Raw genomic sequence first — 19,265 nt, 5'->3', positions numbered from 1 at the left:
AGTATAATTGCTTTACAATGGTGTGTTAGTTTCTGCTTTATAACAAAGTGAATCAGCTACACATATACATATATCCCCATATCGCCTCCCTCTTGCGTCTCCCTCCCACCCTCCTTATCCCACCCCTCTAGGTGGTCACAAAGCACCGAGGTGATCTCCCTGTGCTATGCAGCTGCTTTCCATTAGCTATCTATTTTACATTTGGTAGTGTATATATGTCCATGCCACTCTCTCACTTTGTCCCAGCTTACCTTTCCCCCTCCCCGTGTCCTTAAGTCCATTCTCTACATCTGCGTCTATTCCTGTCCTGCCTCTAGGTTCTTCAGAATCTTTTTTTTTTTTTTTAGATTCTATATATATACATGTTAGCATACGGTATTTGTTTATCTGACTTACTTCACTCTGTATGACAGACTCTAGGTCTATCCACCTCACTACAAATAACTCAATTTTGTTTCTTTTTATGGCTGAGTAATATTCCATTGTATATATGTGCCACATCTTCTTTATCCATTCATCTGTCAGTAGACACTTAGGTTGCTTCCATGTCCTGGCTACTGTAAACAGAGCTGCAATGAACACTGTGGTACATGACTCTTTCGAATTATGGTTTTCTCTCCCTCATAATATTTAAATGAAATATTCAACTACATTACTGCAGTCTATTTTTAAGTGTTGAAAAGGATTTCCTAGAGTTATCTTACCACGTGAAGCATATGGTTAAGTTTTGTTTCATATTCCTGACTGCGTTTTCTCATTTCTCAGCCAAACAGGTAGGACTCGTGAGATCGCAGTGCCTTCCAGGAATTATACGCCATACACACGAGTCCTGGAGTTAACCATGAAGAAAACTCTGACTTAAGCACTTGGAGACGTGCAATTTTCACTGATGGACAAAGGCCCTGGAACCCTGCAGCTTGAAGTCTGGAAAGGGTGACTGATGCTTCGTCCTATACACTGTTTAAGCTGCAGTGGAAACTGCTGAGGTTCTGATCTACTTCTAAAACATGAAGGAGAGTGGAGGGGGAGTGGGAGGGGGAAGGTAGGAGAGAGAGGTTTCAAGGTCATATTTCAAACACCCAAAAAGTGTATGTACCCTGCTGTACTGGGCCGTCATTAGCTTTCCATGCAGACACTGAGTCCTATCGGGAGAATTCCCTCACTATTTTCTGTTTTACTAGACTTCGGCTGGGAGGAAACAAGGCATTAACTTGAAATTTCATGTTACTTATTGCCAGGATCATTTGTTACAGCATGAAGGATTTATTTACCCGTGGAAGTATTAGAGGTGGTGTTTCTCTGCTACAGGGAAGCCTGTCCGCAGGAGCACAGGCACATGGGGAAATGTGACCCTGGGAAGGAAGGGGCAGGTGCCGAGGACCTGTGCAGGGGTGTGGGAGCCTTGGCTGCAGCTGGTGTGGGCAGACACACTTCATTCTGACGTGCTAAACCCCTTGGTTTACTTTGTGCCTTATGCCTTTATGGAGCCAGCTGAAATCACTGTATTTATTCAACCTGTGATTTATTTTTTCTTTCTTTCTCACTTTAACTGAAAGAGAATTTTGTACATTGTGGAAACTTAATCACTTAATGTTTTCAATATCAATTGGTGTTTTTGTTAAAGGAATGAATGATGTGTTCATGCATGCTCTACTTTGATATTATAACCTATGTCACATGTTTAATAAATGCCATATATTTTGTTCTACTGATGCTATCATTGTGTGTCATCCATGACTGTGTAGAGGGGTAGAGAAAAGAATCGGGTTGTGGACTGTCCAAGTCAGGGCACCATAATCTTTCAATCAGTTCAGTCCTTAGAATCATTTATAAACCGTAAGAGAAGGTATGTGTGTGTGTGTGTGTGTGTGTGTGTGTGTGTGTGTGTGTGTGTGTGTGTGTGTGTGTGTGTGTGTGTGTGTCTTTAAACCTGAAATTTATCTAGTTAACCTACCTTCTAGAAACACTAAGATGCATTCATGTTTATAAATTAAAAAAATCATTTTTACTTAAAAAAAAAAATCATGCTCCCTTGTGCCCAAACTCCCTACCCCTTACTCCCCCACTTAAAAAAAAAAGCCAGGACCTCGGGAGAACATGGCAGAAGAGTAAGACGCAGAGATCACCTTCCTCCCTACAGATACATCAGAAATACATCTACACGTGAAACTGCTCCTATAGAACACCCACTGAACGATGGCAGTAGACCTCAGACCTCCCCAAACGCAAGTAACTCCCCCATGTACCTGGGTAGGGCAAAAGAAAAAAGAATAAACAGAGACAAAAGAATAGGGATGGGACCTGCACCAGTGGGAGGGAGCTGTGAAGGAGGAAAGGTTCCCACACACTGGAAGCCCCTTCACAGGCGGAGACTGCGGGTGGCAGAGGGGGAAGCTTCAGAGCCACGAAGGAGAGCGCAGCCACAGGGTGTGGAGGGCAAAGTGGAGAGATTCCCGCAGAGGATCGGTGCTGACCAGCAGTCACCAGCCCGAGAGGCTGGTCTGCTCATCTGCTGGGACGGGCATGGGCTGGGATGTGAGACTCGGGCTTCGGAAGTCGGATTTCAGGGAGAGGACTGGGGTTGGCTGCGTGAACACAGCCTGAAGGGGTTAGTGCACCATGGCTAGCCGGGAGGGAGTCCGGGAGAAGTCTGGAGCTGCTGCAGAGACAAGAGACTTTTTCTTGCCTCTTTGTTTCCTGGTGCGAGAGGAGAGGGCATTAAGCACACTGCGTAAAGGAACTCCAGAAACGTGCGCAAGCCGCGGCTATCAGCGCGGACACCAGAGACGGGCATGAGACGCTAAGGATGCTGCTGCCACCACCAAGAAGCCTGTGTGCGAGCACAGGTCACTCTCCACACCTCCCCTCCCGGGAGCCTGTGCAGCCCGCCACTGCCAGGGTCCCGGGATCCAGCGACAACTTCCCCGGGAGAACACATGGCGCGCGCCTCAGGCCGGTGCAGCGGCACGCCGGCCTCTGCCGCCGCGGGCTCACCCCGCATCCGTGCCCCTCCCTCCCCCCGGCCTGAGTGAGCCAGAGCCCCCGAATCAGCTGCTCCTTTAACCCTGTCCTGTCTGAGCGAAGAGCAGATGCCCTCAGGTGACCTACATGCAGAGGCAGGACCAAATCCAAAGCTGAACCCCAGGAGCTGTGTGAACAAAGAGGAGAGGGGGAGGTCTCTCCCAGCAGCCTCAGAAGCAGTGGATTAAAGCGCCACAATCAACTTGAAGTGCCCTGCATCTATGGAATACCTGAATAGACAGCGAATCATCCCAAGTTGAGGAGGTGGACTTTGGGAGGAAGATATATTATTTTTTTCCCCTTTTTCTCTTTTTGTGAGTGTGTATGTGTGTGCTTCTGTGTGAGATTTTGTCTGTATAGTTTTGCTTTCACCATTTGTCCCAGGGTTCTGACTGTGCTGTTTTTTTCTTTTTTTTTTTAATTTAAAAATTTTTTCTTCTTAATAATTATTTTTAATTGAAATAACTATTTTATCCTATTTTATCTTCTTTCTTTCTTTCTTCCTTTCTCCCTTCCTTCCTTTCTATTTTTTCTCCCTTTTATTCTGAGCCGTGTGGATTAAAGGCTCTTGGTACTCCAGCCAGGCGTCAGGGCTGTGTCTCTGAGGTGGTAGAACCAACTTCAGGACACTGGTCCACAAGAGACCTCCCAGCTCCACATAATATCAAACGGCAAAAATCTCCCAGAGATCTCCATCTCAACACCAAGACCCAGCTTCACTCGAGGACCAGCAACGTACAGTGCTGGACAACCTATGCCCAACAAATATCAAGACAGGACTACAGCCCCATCCATTAGAGGTGACACTGCCTGAAATCATACTAAGGCTACCAATATCCCCAAACACACCACCAGATGTGGACCTGCCCACCAGAAAGACAAGATCCAGCCTCATCCACCAGAACAGAGGCACTAGTCTCCCCAACCAGGAAACCTACTCAACCCACTGAACCAACCACAGCCACTGGGGACAGTCACCAAAAACAACGGGAACTACGAACCTGCAGCCTGCAAAAAGGAGATCCCAAACACAGTAAGATAAGCAAAATGAGAAGACAGTAAAACACACAGAAGATGAAGGAGCAAGATAAAAACCCACCAGACCTAACAAATGAAGAGGAAATAGGCAGTCTACTTGAAAAAGAATTCAGAATAATGATAGTAAAGATGATCCAAAATCTTGGAAATAGAATAGAGAAAATGCAAGAAACATTTAACAAGGACCTAGAATAACTAAAGAAGAAGCAAGCAACAATGAACAACACGATAAATGAAACTTAAAATACTCTAGATGGGATCAATAGCAGAATAACTGAGGCAGAAGAATGGGTAAGTGACCTGGAAGATAAAATAGTGGAAATAACTACTGCAGAGCAGAATAAAGAAAAAAGATTGAAAAGAACTGAGGACAGTCTCAGAGATCTCTGGGACAACATTAAATGCACCAACATTCGAATTATAGGGGTCCCAGAAGAAGAAGAGAAAAAGAAAGGGACTGAGAAAATATTTGAAGAGATTATAGTTGAAAACTTCCCTAATATGGGAAAGGAAATACTTAATAAAGTCCAGGAAACACAGAGTCCCATACAGGATAAATCCAAGGAGAAACACACCAAGACACATATTAAGCTTGATTAATATCAAAAAATATCAAAAATTAAATACAAAGAAAACATATTAAAAGCAGCAAGGGAAAAACAACAAATAACACACAAGAGAATCCCCATAAGGTTAACAGCTGATCTTTCAGCAAAAACTCTGCAAGCCAGAAGGGAGTGGCAGGACATATTTAAGTGATGAAGGAGAAAAACCTACAACCAAGATTACTCTACCCAGCAAGGATCTCATTCAGATTTGATGGAGAAATTAAAAACCTTTACAGACAAGCAAAAGCTGAGAGTTCAGCACCACCAAACCAGCTTTACAACAACTGCTAAAGAAACTTCCCTAGGCAAGAAACACAAGAGAAGGAAAAGACCTACAAGAACAAACTCGAAACAATTAAGTAAATGGTAATAGGAACATACATATCAATAATTACTTAAATGTAAATGGATTAAATGCTCCCACCAAAAGACACAGACTGGCTGAATGGATACAAAAACAAGACCCATATATATGCTGTCTACAAGAGACCCACTTCAGACCTAGGGACACATACAGACTGAAAGTGAGGGGATGGAAAAAGATATTCCATGCAAGTGGAAATCAGAAGAAAGCTGGAGTAGCAATTCTCATATCAGACAAAATAGATCTTAAAATAAAGACTATTACAAGATACAAAGAAGGACACTACATAATGATCAAGGGATCGATCCATGAAGAAGATATAACAATTGTACATATTTATGCACCCAACATAGGAGCACCTCAATACATAAGGCAAATACTAACAGCCATAAAAGGGGAAATCGACAGTAACACAATCATAGTAGGGGACTTTAACACCCCACTTTCACCAATGGACAGATCATCCAAAATGAAACTAAATAAGGAAACACAAGTTTTAAATGATACATTAAACAAGATGGACTTAATTGATATTTATAAGACATTCCATCCAAAAACAACAGAATACACATTTTTCTCAGGTGCTCATGGAACATTCTCCAGGATAGATCATACCTTGGGTCACAAATCTAGCCTTGGTAAATTTAAGAAAATTGAAATCGTATCAAGTATCTTTTCCAACCACAACGCTATGAGACTAGATGTCAATTACAGGAAAAGATCTGTAAAAAATACAAATGCATGGAGGCTAAACAATACACTACTTAATAACAAAGTGATCACTGAAGAAATCAAAGAGGAAATAAAAAAATACTTAGAAACAAATGACAATGGAGACACCACGACCCAAAGCCTATGGGATTCAGCAAAAGCAGTTCTAAGAGGGAAGTTTATAGCAATACAATCCTACCTTAAGAAACAGGAAACATCTCGAATAAACAACCTAACCTTGCACCTAAAGCAATTAGAGAAAGAAGAACAAAAACCCCCCAAATTTAGCAGAAGGAAAGAAATCATAAAGATCAGATCAGAAATAAATGAAAGAGATGAAGGAAACAACAGCAAAGATCAATAAAACTAAAAACTGGTTCTTTGAGAAGATAAACAAAATTGATAAACCATTAGCCAGACTCATCAAGAAAAAAAGGGAGAAGACTCAAATCAATTGAATTAGAAATGAAAAAGAAGTAACAACTGACACTGCAGAAATACAAAGGCTCATGAGAGGTTACTACAAGCAACTCTACGCCAATAAAAGGGACAACCTGGAAGAAATGGACAGATTCTTAGAAATGCACAACCTGCCAAGACTGAGCCAGGAAGAAATAGAAGATATCAACAGATCAATCACAAGCACTGAAACTGAAACTGTGATTAAAAATCTTCCAACAAACAAAAGCCCAGGACCAGATGGCTTCACAGGTGAATTCTATCAAACATTTAGAGAAGAGCTAAGACCTATCCTTCTCAAATTCTTCCAAAAGATAGCAGAGGGAGGAACACTCCCAAACTCATTCTATGAGGCCACCATCACCCTGATACCAAAACCAGACAAAGACGTCACAAAGAAAGAAAACTACAGGCCAATATCACTGATGAACATAGATGCAAAAATCCTCAACAAAACACCAGCAAACAGAATCCAACAGCACATTAAGAGGATCATATAGTATGATCAAGTGGGGTTTATCCCAGGAATGCGAGGATTCTTCAATATATGCAAATCAATCAACGTGATACACCATATCAACAAACTGAAGGAGAAAAACCATACGATCATCTCAATAGATGCAGAGAAAGCTTTTGACAAAATTCAACACCCATTTATGATAAAAACCCTGCAGAAAGTAGGCATAGAGGGAACTTTCCTCAACATAATAAAGGCCATATATGACAAACCCACAGCCAGCATCATTCTCAAGGGTGAAAAACTGAAACCATTTCCACTAAGATCAGGAACAAGATACGGTTGTCCACTCTCACCACTCTTATTCAACCTAGTTTTGGAAGTTCTAGCCACAGCAATCAGAGAAGAAAAAGAAATAAAAGGAATCCAAATCGGAAAAGAAGAAGTAAAGCTGTCACTGTTTGCAGATGACATGATACTATTATAGAGAATCCTAAAGATGCTACCAGAAAACTACTAGAGCTAATCAATGAAATTGGTAAAGTAGCAGGATACAAAATTAATGCACAGATATCTCTGGCATTCTTATACATTAATGATGAAAAATCTGAGAGTGAGGGGCTTCCCTGGTGGGGCAGTGGTTGAGAGTCCACCTGCCAATGCAGGGGATACAGGTTCGTGCCCCAGTCCGGGAAGATCCCATGGAGCGGCTAGGCCGCTGAGCCTGTACCTCCGGAGCCTGTGCTCTGCAACGGGAGAGGCCACAACAGTGAGAGGCCTGCGTACCGCAAAAAAAAAAAAAAAAAAAAAAAAATCTGAGGGTGAAATTAAGAAAACACTCCCATTTACCATTGCAACAAAAAGAATAAAATATCTAGGAATAAACCTACCTAAGGAGACAAAAGACCTGTATGCAGAAAATTATAAGACACTGATGAAAGAAATTAAAGATGATACAAATAGATGGAGAGATATACCATGTTCTTGTATTGGAAGAATCAACATTGTGAAAATAAGTCTACTACCCAAAGCAATCTACAGATTCAATGCAATCCCTATCAAACTACCACCGGCATTTTTTACAGAACTAGAACAAAATATTTCACAATTTGTATGGAAACACAAAAGACCCCGAATAGCCAAAGCAATCTTGAGAATGAAAAATGGAGCTGGAGGAATCAGGCTCCCTGACTTCAGACTATACTACAAGGCCACAGTAATCAAGACAGTATGGTACTGGCACAAAAACAGAAATATAGATCAATGGAACAGGATAGAAAGCCCAGAGATAAACCCACACACATATGGTCACCTTATCTTTGATAAAGGAGGCAAGAATATACAATGGAGAAAAGACAGCCTCTTCAATAAGTGGTGCTGGGAAAACTGGACAGGTACATGTAAAAGTATGAAATTAGAACACTCCCTAACACCATACACAAAAATAAACTCAAAATGGGTTAAAGACCTAAATGTAAGGCCAGACACTATCAAACTCTTAGAGGAAAACATAGGCAGAACACTCTGACAAACATCACAGCAAGATCCTTTTTGACCCACCTCCTAGAGAAATGGAAATAAAAACAAAAATAAACAAATGGGACCTAATGAAACTTAAAAGCTTTTACACAGTAAAGGAAACCATAAACAAGACTAAATGACAACCCTCAGAATGGGAGAAAATATTTGCAAATGAAGCAACTGACAAAGGATTAATCTCCAAAATTTATAAGCAACTCATGCAGCGCAATAACAAAAAAACAAACAACCCAATCCAAAAATGGGCAGAAGAATTAAATAGACATTTCTCCAAAGAAGATATACAGATTGCCAACAAACACATGAAAGAATGCTCAACATCACTAATCATTAGAGAATTGCAAATCAAAACTACAATGAGGTATCATCTCACACCAGTCAGAATGGCCATTATCAAAAAATCTAGAAATAATAAATGCTGGAGAGGGTGTGGAGAAAAGGGAACCCTCTTGCACTGCTGGTGGGAATGTAAATTGATACAGCCACTATAGAGAACAGTATGGAGGGTCCTTAAAAAACTACAAATAGAACTACCATACGACCCAGCAATCCCACTACTGGGCATATACCCTGAGAAACCCATAATTCAAAAAGAGTCATGTACCAAAATGTTCACTGCAGCTCTATCTACAATAGCCAGGACATGGAAGCAACCTAAGTGTTGATCAACAGATGAATGGATAAAGAAGATGTGGCACATATATACAATGGAATATTACTCAGCCATAAAAAGAAATGAAACTGAGTTATTTGTAGTGAGGTGGATGGAACTGGAGTATGTCATACAGAGGGAAGTAAGTCAGAAGGAGAAAAACAAATACCGTATGCTAACACATATATATGGAATATAAGGAAAAAAAAAGTCATGAAGAGACTAGGGGTAGGATGGGAATAAAACACAGACCTACTAGAGCATGGACTTGAGGATATGGGGAGGGGGAAGGGTAAGCTGTGACGAAGTGAGAGAGTGGCATGGACATATACACACTACCAAACATAGGGTGGATACCTAGTGGGAAGCAGCCGCATGGCACAGGGAGATCAGCTAGGTGGTTTGTGACCACCTAGAGGGGTGGGATAGGGAGGGTGGGAGGGAGGGAGACGCAAGAGGGAAGAGATATCGGAATATATGTATATGTATAACTGATTCACTTTGTTGTAAAGCAGAAACTAACACACCACTGTAAAGCAATTATACTCCAATAAAGATGTTAAAAAAAAAAAAAAAGCCAAAGAAAGCAAGCAAAGCAACTCAGTTGAGTAAATCACAAGTCAGGACAGTGTCAAGAGGAAAACGCGTATTTTGAAACGAAATTCTTATTTGAATTGTGGTTGTGGGACCTTAGGCATGTCATCAAAGCTCTCTGAATATCAACTTCATGTTCTAAAAACTTGGGATAATCACACCTACCTGGTGCTCGCTTCGGCAGCACATATACTAAAATTGGACGGACACAGAGAAGATTAGCATGGCCCTTGAGCAAGGATGACACGCAAATCCATGAGGCATTCCATATTTTTTCCACAAAGTAAACTTAAAATGGCTTAAGGACTTAAACATAAGAAATGACACCATAAAATTTCTAGATGTGAACATAGGCAAAACATTCTCTGACATAAATCGTACCAATGTTTTCTTAGATCAGTCTCCCAAGGCACTAGAAATAAAAATAAACAAATGGGACCTAATCAAACCTACAAGCTTTTGCACAGCAAAGGAAACCATAAAAAAACCCCAAAAGACAACTTACAGTATGGGAGAAAATATTTGCAAACAATGTGTGGGAGAAAATATTTGCAAACAATGTGACCAATAAGGGCTTAATTTCCAAAATACACAAACAGCTCATACAACTCAATAACAAAAAAACAAACAACCCAATCCAAAAACGGGCAGAAGACCTAAATAAACATTTCTCTAAAGAAGAAACACAGATAACCAATAGGCACTTGAAAAGATGCTCAACATCACCAATTATTAGAGAAATGCAAATCAAAACTACAATGAGGTACCAACTGACCCCAGTCAGAATGGCTGAAGAATTCTACAAGTAACAAATGCTGGAGAGGGTGTGGAGAAGGGAACCCTCCTACACTGTTGGTGTAAATGTAAGTTGCTGCAGCCACTATGGAAAATGGTGTGGAGATTCCTCAGAAAACTAAAAATAGAACTAGCATATGATCCAGCAATCCTATTCCCGGCCATATATATGGACAAAACTATTATTCAAAAAGAAACATGCACCTCTATGTTCATAGCAGCACTATTCACAATAGCCAAAACATGGAAACAACCTAAGTGTCTATCAATAGATGGATAAAGAAGATATGGTACATATATACAATGGATTACTACTACTCAGTCATAAAAAAGAATGAAATAATGTCATTTGCAGCAACATGGATGCAACTGGAGATTATCATACTGAATGAAGTACGTCAGAAAGAGAAAGACAAATACCATGTGATATCACTTATATGTGGAATCTAAAATATGACACAAATGAACCTATGAAACAGAATCTTGAACATAGAGAAGAGACTGGTGGTTGCCAAGGGGGAGGGCATTGGGGGAGGGATGGAGTGGCAGGCTGGGGTTAGCAGCTGTAAGCTTTTATACATAGGATGCATAAACAACAAGGTCCTATTGTATAGCACAGAGAACTATGTTCAATATCCTATGATAAACCATAATGGAAAAGAATGTATATATATCTATAACTGAATCACTCTGCTGTACAGCAGTAATTAAGACAACACTGTAAATCAACTACACTTCAATTAAAAAAAAGAAAATCACACCTGATAGGCCAATGCGAGTGCCAGCTGAGGTAGGTCATGCAGAGGCCTGGCCTGGGGATGGACGCAGAGGAGGGTGCTGCCATTGAGGTGTGTTTTAAAGCACTGTTGACTCCTGGCTATCTTCACTCTTTGAGCTGCTCTAGCATGAGAAACCGTTTCCTAGCGCAGCCCCAAGGAGGAGCACTTCAGGAAAAGGCAGGCCTTGGGACCAGGAGGTAGGGAAGCAGGACTCAGAGTGGCAGAAGGTATGGCAACCCCTGGGCCCCTGGAGAAGCTGGTGTGCAAACAGCTTCTAAATGAAACACAGCATAAAGAATGTCGGTTTTAATACAACAGACTGTTCTGCAAGCACTCCACACCCCCCCCACCCTTTTTTCTTTTCTTAAAACAGTCAAAAAAGGAAAAATATTAGTGATTGTAAATTCAAAGGATGCCAGGGATCATTCCATAGCATTAAAGGTGTCCCTGGGCCCTTTATACTTTTATATATACCTTCAACATGTGGAGAATTTTAAATATTATTTGAACTATTTAGAAAGACCACTGAAGAGACTTCCTCAGTGGTACAGACTTGAAACTGAAAAAAACCAGAGCTGATCCTTCTCAACCCTTTGTCAAAATTACTGACACTCAACCCACCATCTGAAAGAGTGACGTTTGTTCTTCAACCTCCTCATAAGCACGGGTATCGTGTAGAACTAGGGGAATGATCTCTAATATTACACAGCAAATTTATCTAACTGAAATGAAAAACAGCAGTGTGTTAAGATTTTTAAAAATAAAAATGTATTCCTATGATAATGCCTCAATTAATATTCTCATTCCAATCCTTCCAGACTTTCTTAAACACACCCCCCTCCCCCATTTATTTTGTTTTAGCACACAAAGGACCCTATACTGAGAAGCAGAATTGTGGTATTCAAGAACATGGGCTCTGGAGACTGTTTCAGCTTAGTCACTAGTGTGTGGCTTGAGCACAGAACCTCTTTGAGCCCCTGTAAAATGGGATCAGTGACAGTTCTTTCCCAACTGTCACTGTGTGAAGATTAAATCAGTTAATATCTGTGGAGTTCTTAGAATAGTGCTTGGCACATAGTAAGCACTTAGTAAGTGCTACCTATTATCACTACATACTTTTGTAACCACATATATAATCACTTATATATCATTCTATATAGATACAGATATATAGCACTACACCACTGTTTCTTACAGCTAGTTGGATTCCAGTTTATTGAGGTACTATGGTTTACCTGACCTATCCCCTGATGCTGGAATTTTGGAGGGTGTCTTTCCTCTTTTTAAAGCAATCCTCTGCTGAACCATCTTGTACACATGTCTTTGTACACTTGCCTAGGATAAATTCCTAGAAGAGGAATCGCTGGGTCATAAGTTAGGCACATTTAAATCTTTTCGTGCACGTGGTCCAATTTGGCCTCTGGAAATTGAAGTCCACTGAAAGCTCTCACCAACAGTATGAGGATGTTGTTTCCCGACTCCGTTGCCAACACTGGGAGTGAGAAATGAAGGTGTGTATAAAATTGCCTGCTTTACACAGGCACACCCCCCCAAACAGGCAGTGAATAAGGTTCCTTCAGGATATTGCCTTTGGATACCCGAGCTCGGGACCATGCAGGTGTGAACTGCAGGCCTGTAAGTGTCCTCAGGGCCCAAAGAGAACCGGGCAGCCGAATGGAAACAGGACTGGGCTTACTTAGAAGAAGCTGGTGTCCCACAGGATCCTGGTATCAGATGGCCTGCTGCTTAATGAGTCAGAAGCAAGAGTCAGCCGTTGGGACAAAAAATTCAGGCCACGTGACTGACATGGGGTTTGAGTCTGGGTGGCACATGCCTCAGAGGGTTCCTTTCAGGGCTAGCTGGGGAGAGAGGAATATTTGGGAAGTCTCTGGAGTTTGGTGATGTGACATGGTCTCCTCAACAGAGGGTGCACCAAACAAGACTGACCCTGCGCTGGTCCACGTGTCTGTCTACTCTGGGCACCCTCTTTCTCCCTAGCAAATGCCACTGGCCTGCTCCAGGAACTCTAGGGTGGTCTTCAAGACAGAGGGTGGGGTGAGGGGTGTGACAGGAAGGGCAGGATTCCTTCTTGTTCCACTTCAGGCCACATCAGACCACAGTGATCTCCCTGACATCCAGACTCAGAAGCCCAGTTCAATTCAAGCAGTGCATGCCAGGTGTTGGGGACACACAGATGTGTACCCTCAATACCCTTATCCTCTTCGAAAATTATTCCCAGTGAGTCTGCCTCCTCCTGGTCTTTGATGTCTCTGAATCCCAGGGGTACTTTTTTCCTGCTCCCCTCTTTTCTACTCTCACATCAAATGACTGACCATCGTGTCCATTTCCTATCTCCCCCCATCCATGTAAGCTCCTTAGGGGCAGTTTCCTATAAAGGAAGGGACTCATTCCACACCTCAATAAGCATGGAGAAATCTAGAAATGAAAAGTATCCAGAAAGAGGCTTCGCTGGGGGAAGTAAAGGAGACCAAGAGTTACAGACCTAGGCACAGCATGCAACCAGTCAATCTTCATAGCAGTTCTGTGAAGAAAATGTCACTACCACCGTTTTGTGATTAAGGAAATGGACACTCAAAGAGAGATGAAAATTGCCTGAAACCACCCAGGCCCGTCTGATTCCAGAACAGGGGTGGGAAGCCTGGGCATTGGTTGGTATTGCCACTAAATTGCAATACTCCCTTGGGCGGGTCACCTCTGCTCTCAGGTGCAGGGCTCCCAAGAGCAGCTCTGCCTAGGAAGGAAATGGTATTCCACCCACCCCCCACAGAGGCCTGCTGTGATGATCATGTGAAGCAGCATGGGAAAAATTTCCAGCACTGTGCCAGAGACATGCCTACAGTTGATACCACCAATTGACCCCTGCTATTAGTACTAGTCACTACTGTGAAGGAGGTGTTGCACATGAATATTTTTAAACCCAAGGATTTCCTTTTATTGGACACAATTAGAGACTTAATGAATAATGCTTACTTGTGAGTAGGACTGTGCAGAAGGAAAGTAGGGCAAAAAAAAAAATTGTGTCTGGATAAACATAAGATTAAATAAACTATAGACTCCTTTTCTGTATATGGAAATTTGAGAATAACTCACTTGACTTTGTCAGAGGAGGACAAGCCCCAAAGAAAGACTGGAGATATGTTTCTGGAAAGAGAGACCAGAGACAAAGAGACCAGAGGGAGATGGCTGCAAAGTTTGGAGGTAATTTGTTAGGCAGGATTAGATTACTAATACATGGTATGAAGTATAAATCAAAGAGGTTTTTGCATATGGATGTCCAATTAATTGTTTTAGCACCATTTGTTGAAAAGACTACCCATTTTCCACTGAATTGCCCTTGTACCATTGTCGGAAATCAACTGCCCATACATGCACAGGTTTATTTCTATACACTCTGTTATACTGATCTAATTGTCGATCTTAACACCAGTCCCACACTGTCTTGATTACAGTAGCTTTATCTTAAGCCCTTGAAGTCAGGTAGTACAGGCTTTTCAACTCTGTTCTTTTTCAAAGTTGTTTTGGCTATTCTAGGACCTTTAAATTTCCATATGAATTTTACAGTCTGTCAGTTTCTACCTATGGGCTGCTGGAATTTTGACTGACACTGCACTGAATAGATAGATTCCCAAGGAGAAAACCAAGACCCGCTGCTGAGTATCAGGCCAGCTTGCAGCTGGTGGGACTAGGTGAGTTCCTGAATGCTGGGGCTGCTTCTCTCTTCTTCAGTTGGGAAGGTACCAGGTAAAAACTTCCATAATGTATTCAGATGAAGGTATAGTATAATCTTTGTGGAATTCTGAACAAAATATTATAACAAACATTAATTTGTGCCCAAAGGCCATAAAACTGATGTAATTTGAATGCAATAAAATATAAATAAATGGCGAACAGTTCTTGGGGGTTTTCTCTTAATTTTTCAACACATAGAGTTTTAACATACAGCATTTACAGCAGTCACCTTCCTGAATCACGGGTGTGGGGGGCTGAGAAATAATTAGTAGGCAATTTTTTGGCCCTGGGACTTTTCTTGTAAATGTTTTCTTTGGCAGCCATACTCTTGAGAACAGGAAGTTACTCTCTTGTTACAGATTTAAGACTTTTCTGAGCCAAATAACAGAAAGCTGGATTAGTTCTGAAATGAAGGGGGAAAAAAACAACTCTTGGCTCTTGCTGGAGATTAATGACATCTTGCAAATATTTTAATTCTCCCCTTTCCTCTCTAACTTGCCACCTTCTAAACAATGCATGTTCAGCCTGAAAAATCTTAACTGGTCACTTTGTGGCCCAACTCTAAAATAAAATATCTTTATGGTACCCACAAATTTATTTAAACATTTTTGGAGGGCTGGGTGAAGGAAATAAGGGCTGTCTCAAGTTGACCTTTTTTTAATCACAAAATCCCAATACGGAATTTAAAACAGAAAATGTAGTTGTAAAGATGCTAATATTTCTACAGTAATCATAAAGATTCATAATTTTCTTTGACCTTTTAAAATGGCTTTTGCTATAGATAAAAATGTTCAATCAAGCTTTGTAAACAAACCCTATATATTGTTAGAGATGCTTGCAAACAATTTCTTAGCAATTGTTCAAAATAACAGGATTATATCCTTTGACTAGAGCATTTATTAGTCTGACTACAAATCATGCAAACTGGTTTTCCCCAGAAAAGGCTGAGTTCTTTTGAATTAATATCCCCTTTTTACACTTGATTCTAGCAAAAACAAACTGCCCCCCCCCCCGAAACCAAACTTGCAATATCAATGAAGTTTACAATCTGTGGTACAGTCTGTGGGAACATTAACTCTATGAATCACCTGACAACCATTTGTAGGGATTCCTTTTTTGCGGGGGTGGGGGGGGCCCCGCACCGCACAACATGCAGGATCTTAGTTCCCTGATCAGGGATCGAACCCATGCCCCCTGCAATGGAAGCGTGGAGTCCTAACCACTGGACCACCAAGGAATTCCCTGTAGAGATTCTTAAAACACAGAAGGCCTTAGGAAAACAGATTTAGAGGTAAAGAACACCTTCCTATAACAAGTGATCTAGGAAGTGATCGAGAAGTTTCCATGGTATCACAGTCATCCCTCAGTATCGAGAGAAGGTGGGGGAATTGGTTCTAGGCCCCACATTCTCACACATACCAAAATCCACAGATGCTCAAGCCTGTTACATAAAATGGTGTAGTATTTGCATAAACTTACGCACATTCTCTTGTAAAATTTAAATCATCTCTAGATTATTTACAATACCTAATACAATGTAAATGCTTTGTAAATAGTTGCCCATTCACAGGCAAATTCAAGTTTTGCTTTTTGGAACTTTCCAGAATTGTTTTTTCTTCATCTGAATATTTTGGTTCCAAGGTTTGTTGAATCCGTGGATGTGGAACCCAACATAGATGGAGGACTGACTGTAATTGCAGCCTCTCAAAAAAGAAAGAGTTGATCTACATTTTTCATTTATACTTGCATCACACACCCAAATGTCCTGGTGCCCAGAAAGTTTGCATCAAGGTAGCAAGGGTCAAAAAAAAAGGTGGCAAGGGTCTGTGGCAGGATAATGGGGGTGAATGGCTGGTGGCAGGGAGAGGCAAAGAAGGGTGCTCATCAGGATTATAAGTACATGTCCATCTTAAAGTCACTCAAATTCATTATTTTGAAAAACTCTGTGCTGCTGAGCAAATTCATCTGTAGATTGGATGTGGCCAAAGACCCGGAATCTGCAACGCTTTATTTACATTATCTAATGTTTTTCTTTCTGTGCATTATAAAGAAAATACTTATTCCTTCAAACCACCTTTTTTCTCCAGTCAGCTTGAAGTGATGTTCCTCCCACATCATTCATTACCCTTTGTCTGTCTTCTGCTATTTTGACAACTTCACATTTTTTTTAACCTTATAGACAATCTTAAATTACTCAGAGCTGTCATCCATTAGATATAAAAATTAAATTAAGCCCAAGAATTCTAGGTGATGGAAAACATGATCCAGTCCCATAAGATACTGGCAACCACAGGAGTCCAGCAAAGGTTGATAATACCCTAAACTTCATCAATGTTGGATGACTATTTATTTAAAGGGAGCTACCTGCTTCCTGGTTTACTGCATACCAAATATTTCTTCAACATTTATGAACTTAAATAGATACAGATGTTGCCAAAGGATAACATCAGTCACCCTAGAATACTATAATTTAAGCACTGAAATGCACCTTGGAGTTTGTCTGGTTCAATACCCTCATTTTAAGTGGGAGAAAACTGAGGCCTGGGGAAATTAACTGGCCACAAAGTTAGCGGTACACAAAGCCTCTCCTCCCAAAATCATAGTAGAAGATTGACAAATTTCACCACCACCCCTTCATTTCTCTGATCTGGATCACCTTTACTGTCTATATACTATGCTTGACTATTCTCTCCTCCAAATTTTGGAGAAGAAAATCAAGGATGACGTTTTTTTCCCTTGGTCATTCTCACAACTCTATATTATATGGGCATCCCTTGCTCCTTTTCTATTCCCCCTAGCTGAAGCTTTTCGGAGCTAGCTGTGTTCTTTTTCATGCAAGACAGAAAATTAAAGGTGACCATATACTTGATTCCAGCCAGGTCTCATGAGAGGAGAAGGGTGGTCAGTTTTCTCTAAGTCCGTTTTGATGCCGATCACCAGCTTCTTTATTTTATGGCCTCTGATGTACATCGGAGTCCAAAGAGTGAGACATACAGTGTGCCAGAATTGTGGTAGAGACCTGGTTCTTCTTTCCCTCCACTAACGGCACAACTCTCAAATCCCTCTCCCATGAAACTTGAAAGGGAATGATTAAATCTCACCCTTTAGGGACTTTGCAAATTACCTCCCTTAAACAATGTACTGGATATTTTATGAAGAATCTTAGACAAGGCCCACTTACATATAGGAGGGTTTGCCCTCCAGCATGGAATCTGAGCCAATTCTAAGCAAAGTTTGGTTTTGACATCCTCCCTTTTTGCCTGGCCTACATATTCTCCAAACTGTGAAAAGGATGCGTTCTGGGGTCTTCCTGCCACCTGAACTCTCTGTTGTAATACTTTCTCTGGTCTACTCTTCCTTTCCAATTGCTCAAAATTCTCTCCATTTTTTCGCTTTCCCTCCTAACAAAGCCCACTCTTTTAGTGCAAGTCATCACCTCAGCTAGTCTTTTGTGAGAAAGCCATTTGGAACAAATTCACACTCAACTGTAAATGACTGATAGGCCACAACCCTTCTAGAAATATCTACTGTCTCAAAGGAAGATCCTTTTTAACCTAGTAATTTTCTTATTGGTGGAATTTTAGCCAATGCACCAAAGGGAAGTGAAATAAGTCAGGAGAGGGGAAGATATTTTACATCTTATTCAAGATTCTGTCTTCTGAAACAGACTCAGACATAGAGAATAGACTTGTGGTTGCCAAGGGGGAAGGGTCTGGGAGAGGGAAGGATTGGGAGTTTGGGATTAGCAGATGCAAACTAGTTTATATAGGATGGATAAACAACAAGGTTCTACCCTATAGTACAGGGAACTATATTAAATATCCTGTTATAAACCATAATGGAAAAGAATATGGAAAAGTATATATAACTGAATCACTTTGCTGTACAGCAGAAATTAACACAACATTGTAGATCAAATATCCTTCAATAAAATGTAAAAAAAAAAAAAAAAAAAAAAAAAAAGATTGTCTCCTAATGGGAGAGGGAGGAGCCTCAGCTACAATGTCTGTATATTCTGTACCACATAGCAGTACATGCGATCTTTCAAGGACATTTTTTTCTGGTTTGTGAGTTTATTCATATGAAAAATCATAGAAAGGTGTTATTCAATCATCATTAGTCACATATCTAACCAATAATCTTCATTAATGTTGCTAATTACAAAGTAAATCACCTGGAACTTTAGAAATCAAACATTTAACTTTTTTTCCTGAATTCTCTCTTCACATGCTAACAAAAATATCATAAAACACTGTGGTGGCCTGAAATGGGAAATTTGTCACCAAACAACACTCAACCGTGTGAAAGCCTGAAGAGATAAGAATTCTTTCCCTTTGACTTGAACCTTATTTGGCTGGAATTTTCTCACCAGAGTCTTCCTATTTTTTTTCCATGGGCAACTGCCCCCTTGATTAATCCCATTTCCCTCAGTCTTAGTCTTTCCAAGCAGCTGAGCAAACAAAGATGCAGGCAGCCATTTTAACGTACTTCCTCCCTC

General features: G+C 40.9%; 1 protein-coding gene, 1 long non-coding RNA gene and 1 other non-coding gene across 5 annotated transcripts in view; 2 read left to right on the top strand and 1 right to left on the bottom strand.

The window, feature by feature from the left end:
* MYZAP (myocardial zonula adherens protein) overlaps positions 1-1,717 on the top strand; it is a 99,633-nt gene extending 97,916 nt beyond the window's left edge. For both annotated transcript variants that reach the window (XR_010839799.1, XM_059056269.2), the window contains one exon: positions 766-1,717. Coding sequence is in view for 1 of the 2 variants with exons in the window: in XM_059056269.2 (XP_058912252.1) it covers positions 766-862 (97 nt within the window). In the remaining variant the exon portion in view is untranslated. The remainder of the gene's footprint in view (positions 1-765) is intronic.
* Positions 1-19,265, bottom strand: part of LOC131752184 (uncharacterized) — a 75,482-nt gene that overhangs the window by 49,447 nt on the left and 6,770 nt on the right. The window lies entirely within an intron of this gene.
* LOC131753873 (U6 spliceosomal RNA) lies at positions 9,612-9,718 on the top strand. The gene has a single exon (XR_009334942.1). It is a non-coding gene; the product is annotated as a U6 spliceosomal RNA (small nuclear RNA).

This window comes from Kogia breviceps, chromosome 3 (genome assembly GCF_026419965.1).
Source record: "Kogia breviceps isolate mKogBre1 chromosome 3, mKogBre1 haplotype 1, whole genome shotgun sequence".
NCBI classification, from domain to species: domain Eukaryota; kingdom Metazoa; phylum Chordata; class Mammalia; order Artiodactyla; family Physeteridae; genus Kogia; species Kogia breviceps.
The sequence above is the reverse complement of the archived record's forward strand: the minus strand, read 5'-3'. Positions and strand labels throughout refer to the sequence as shown.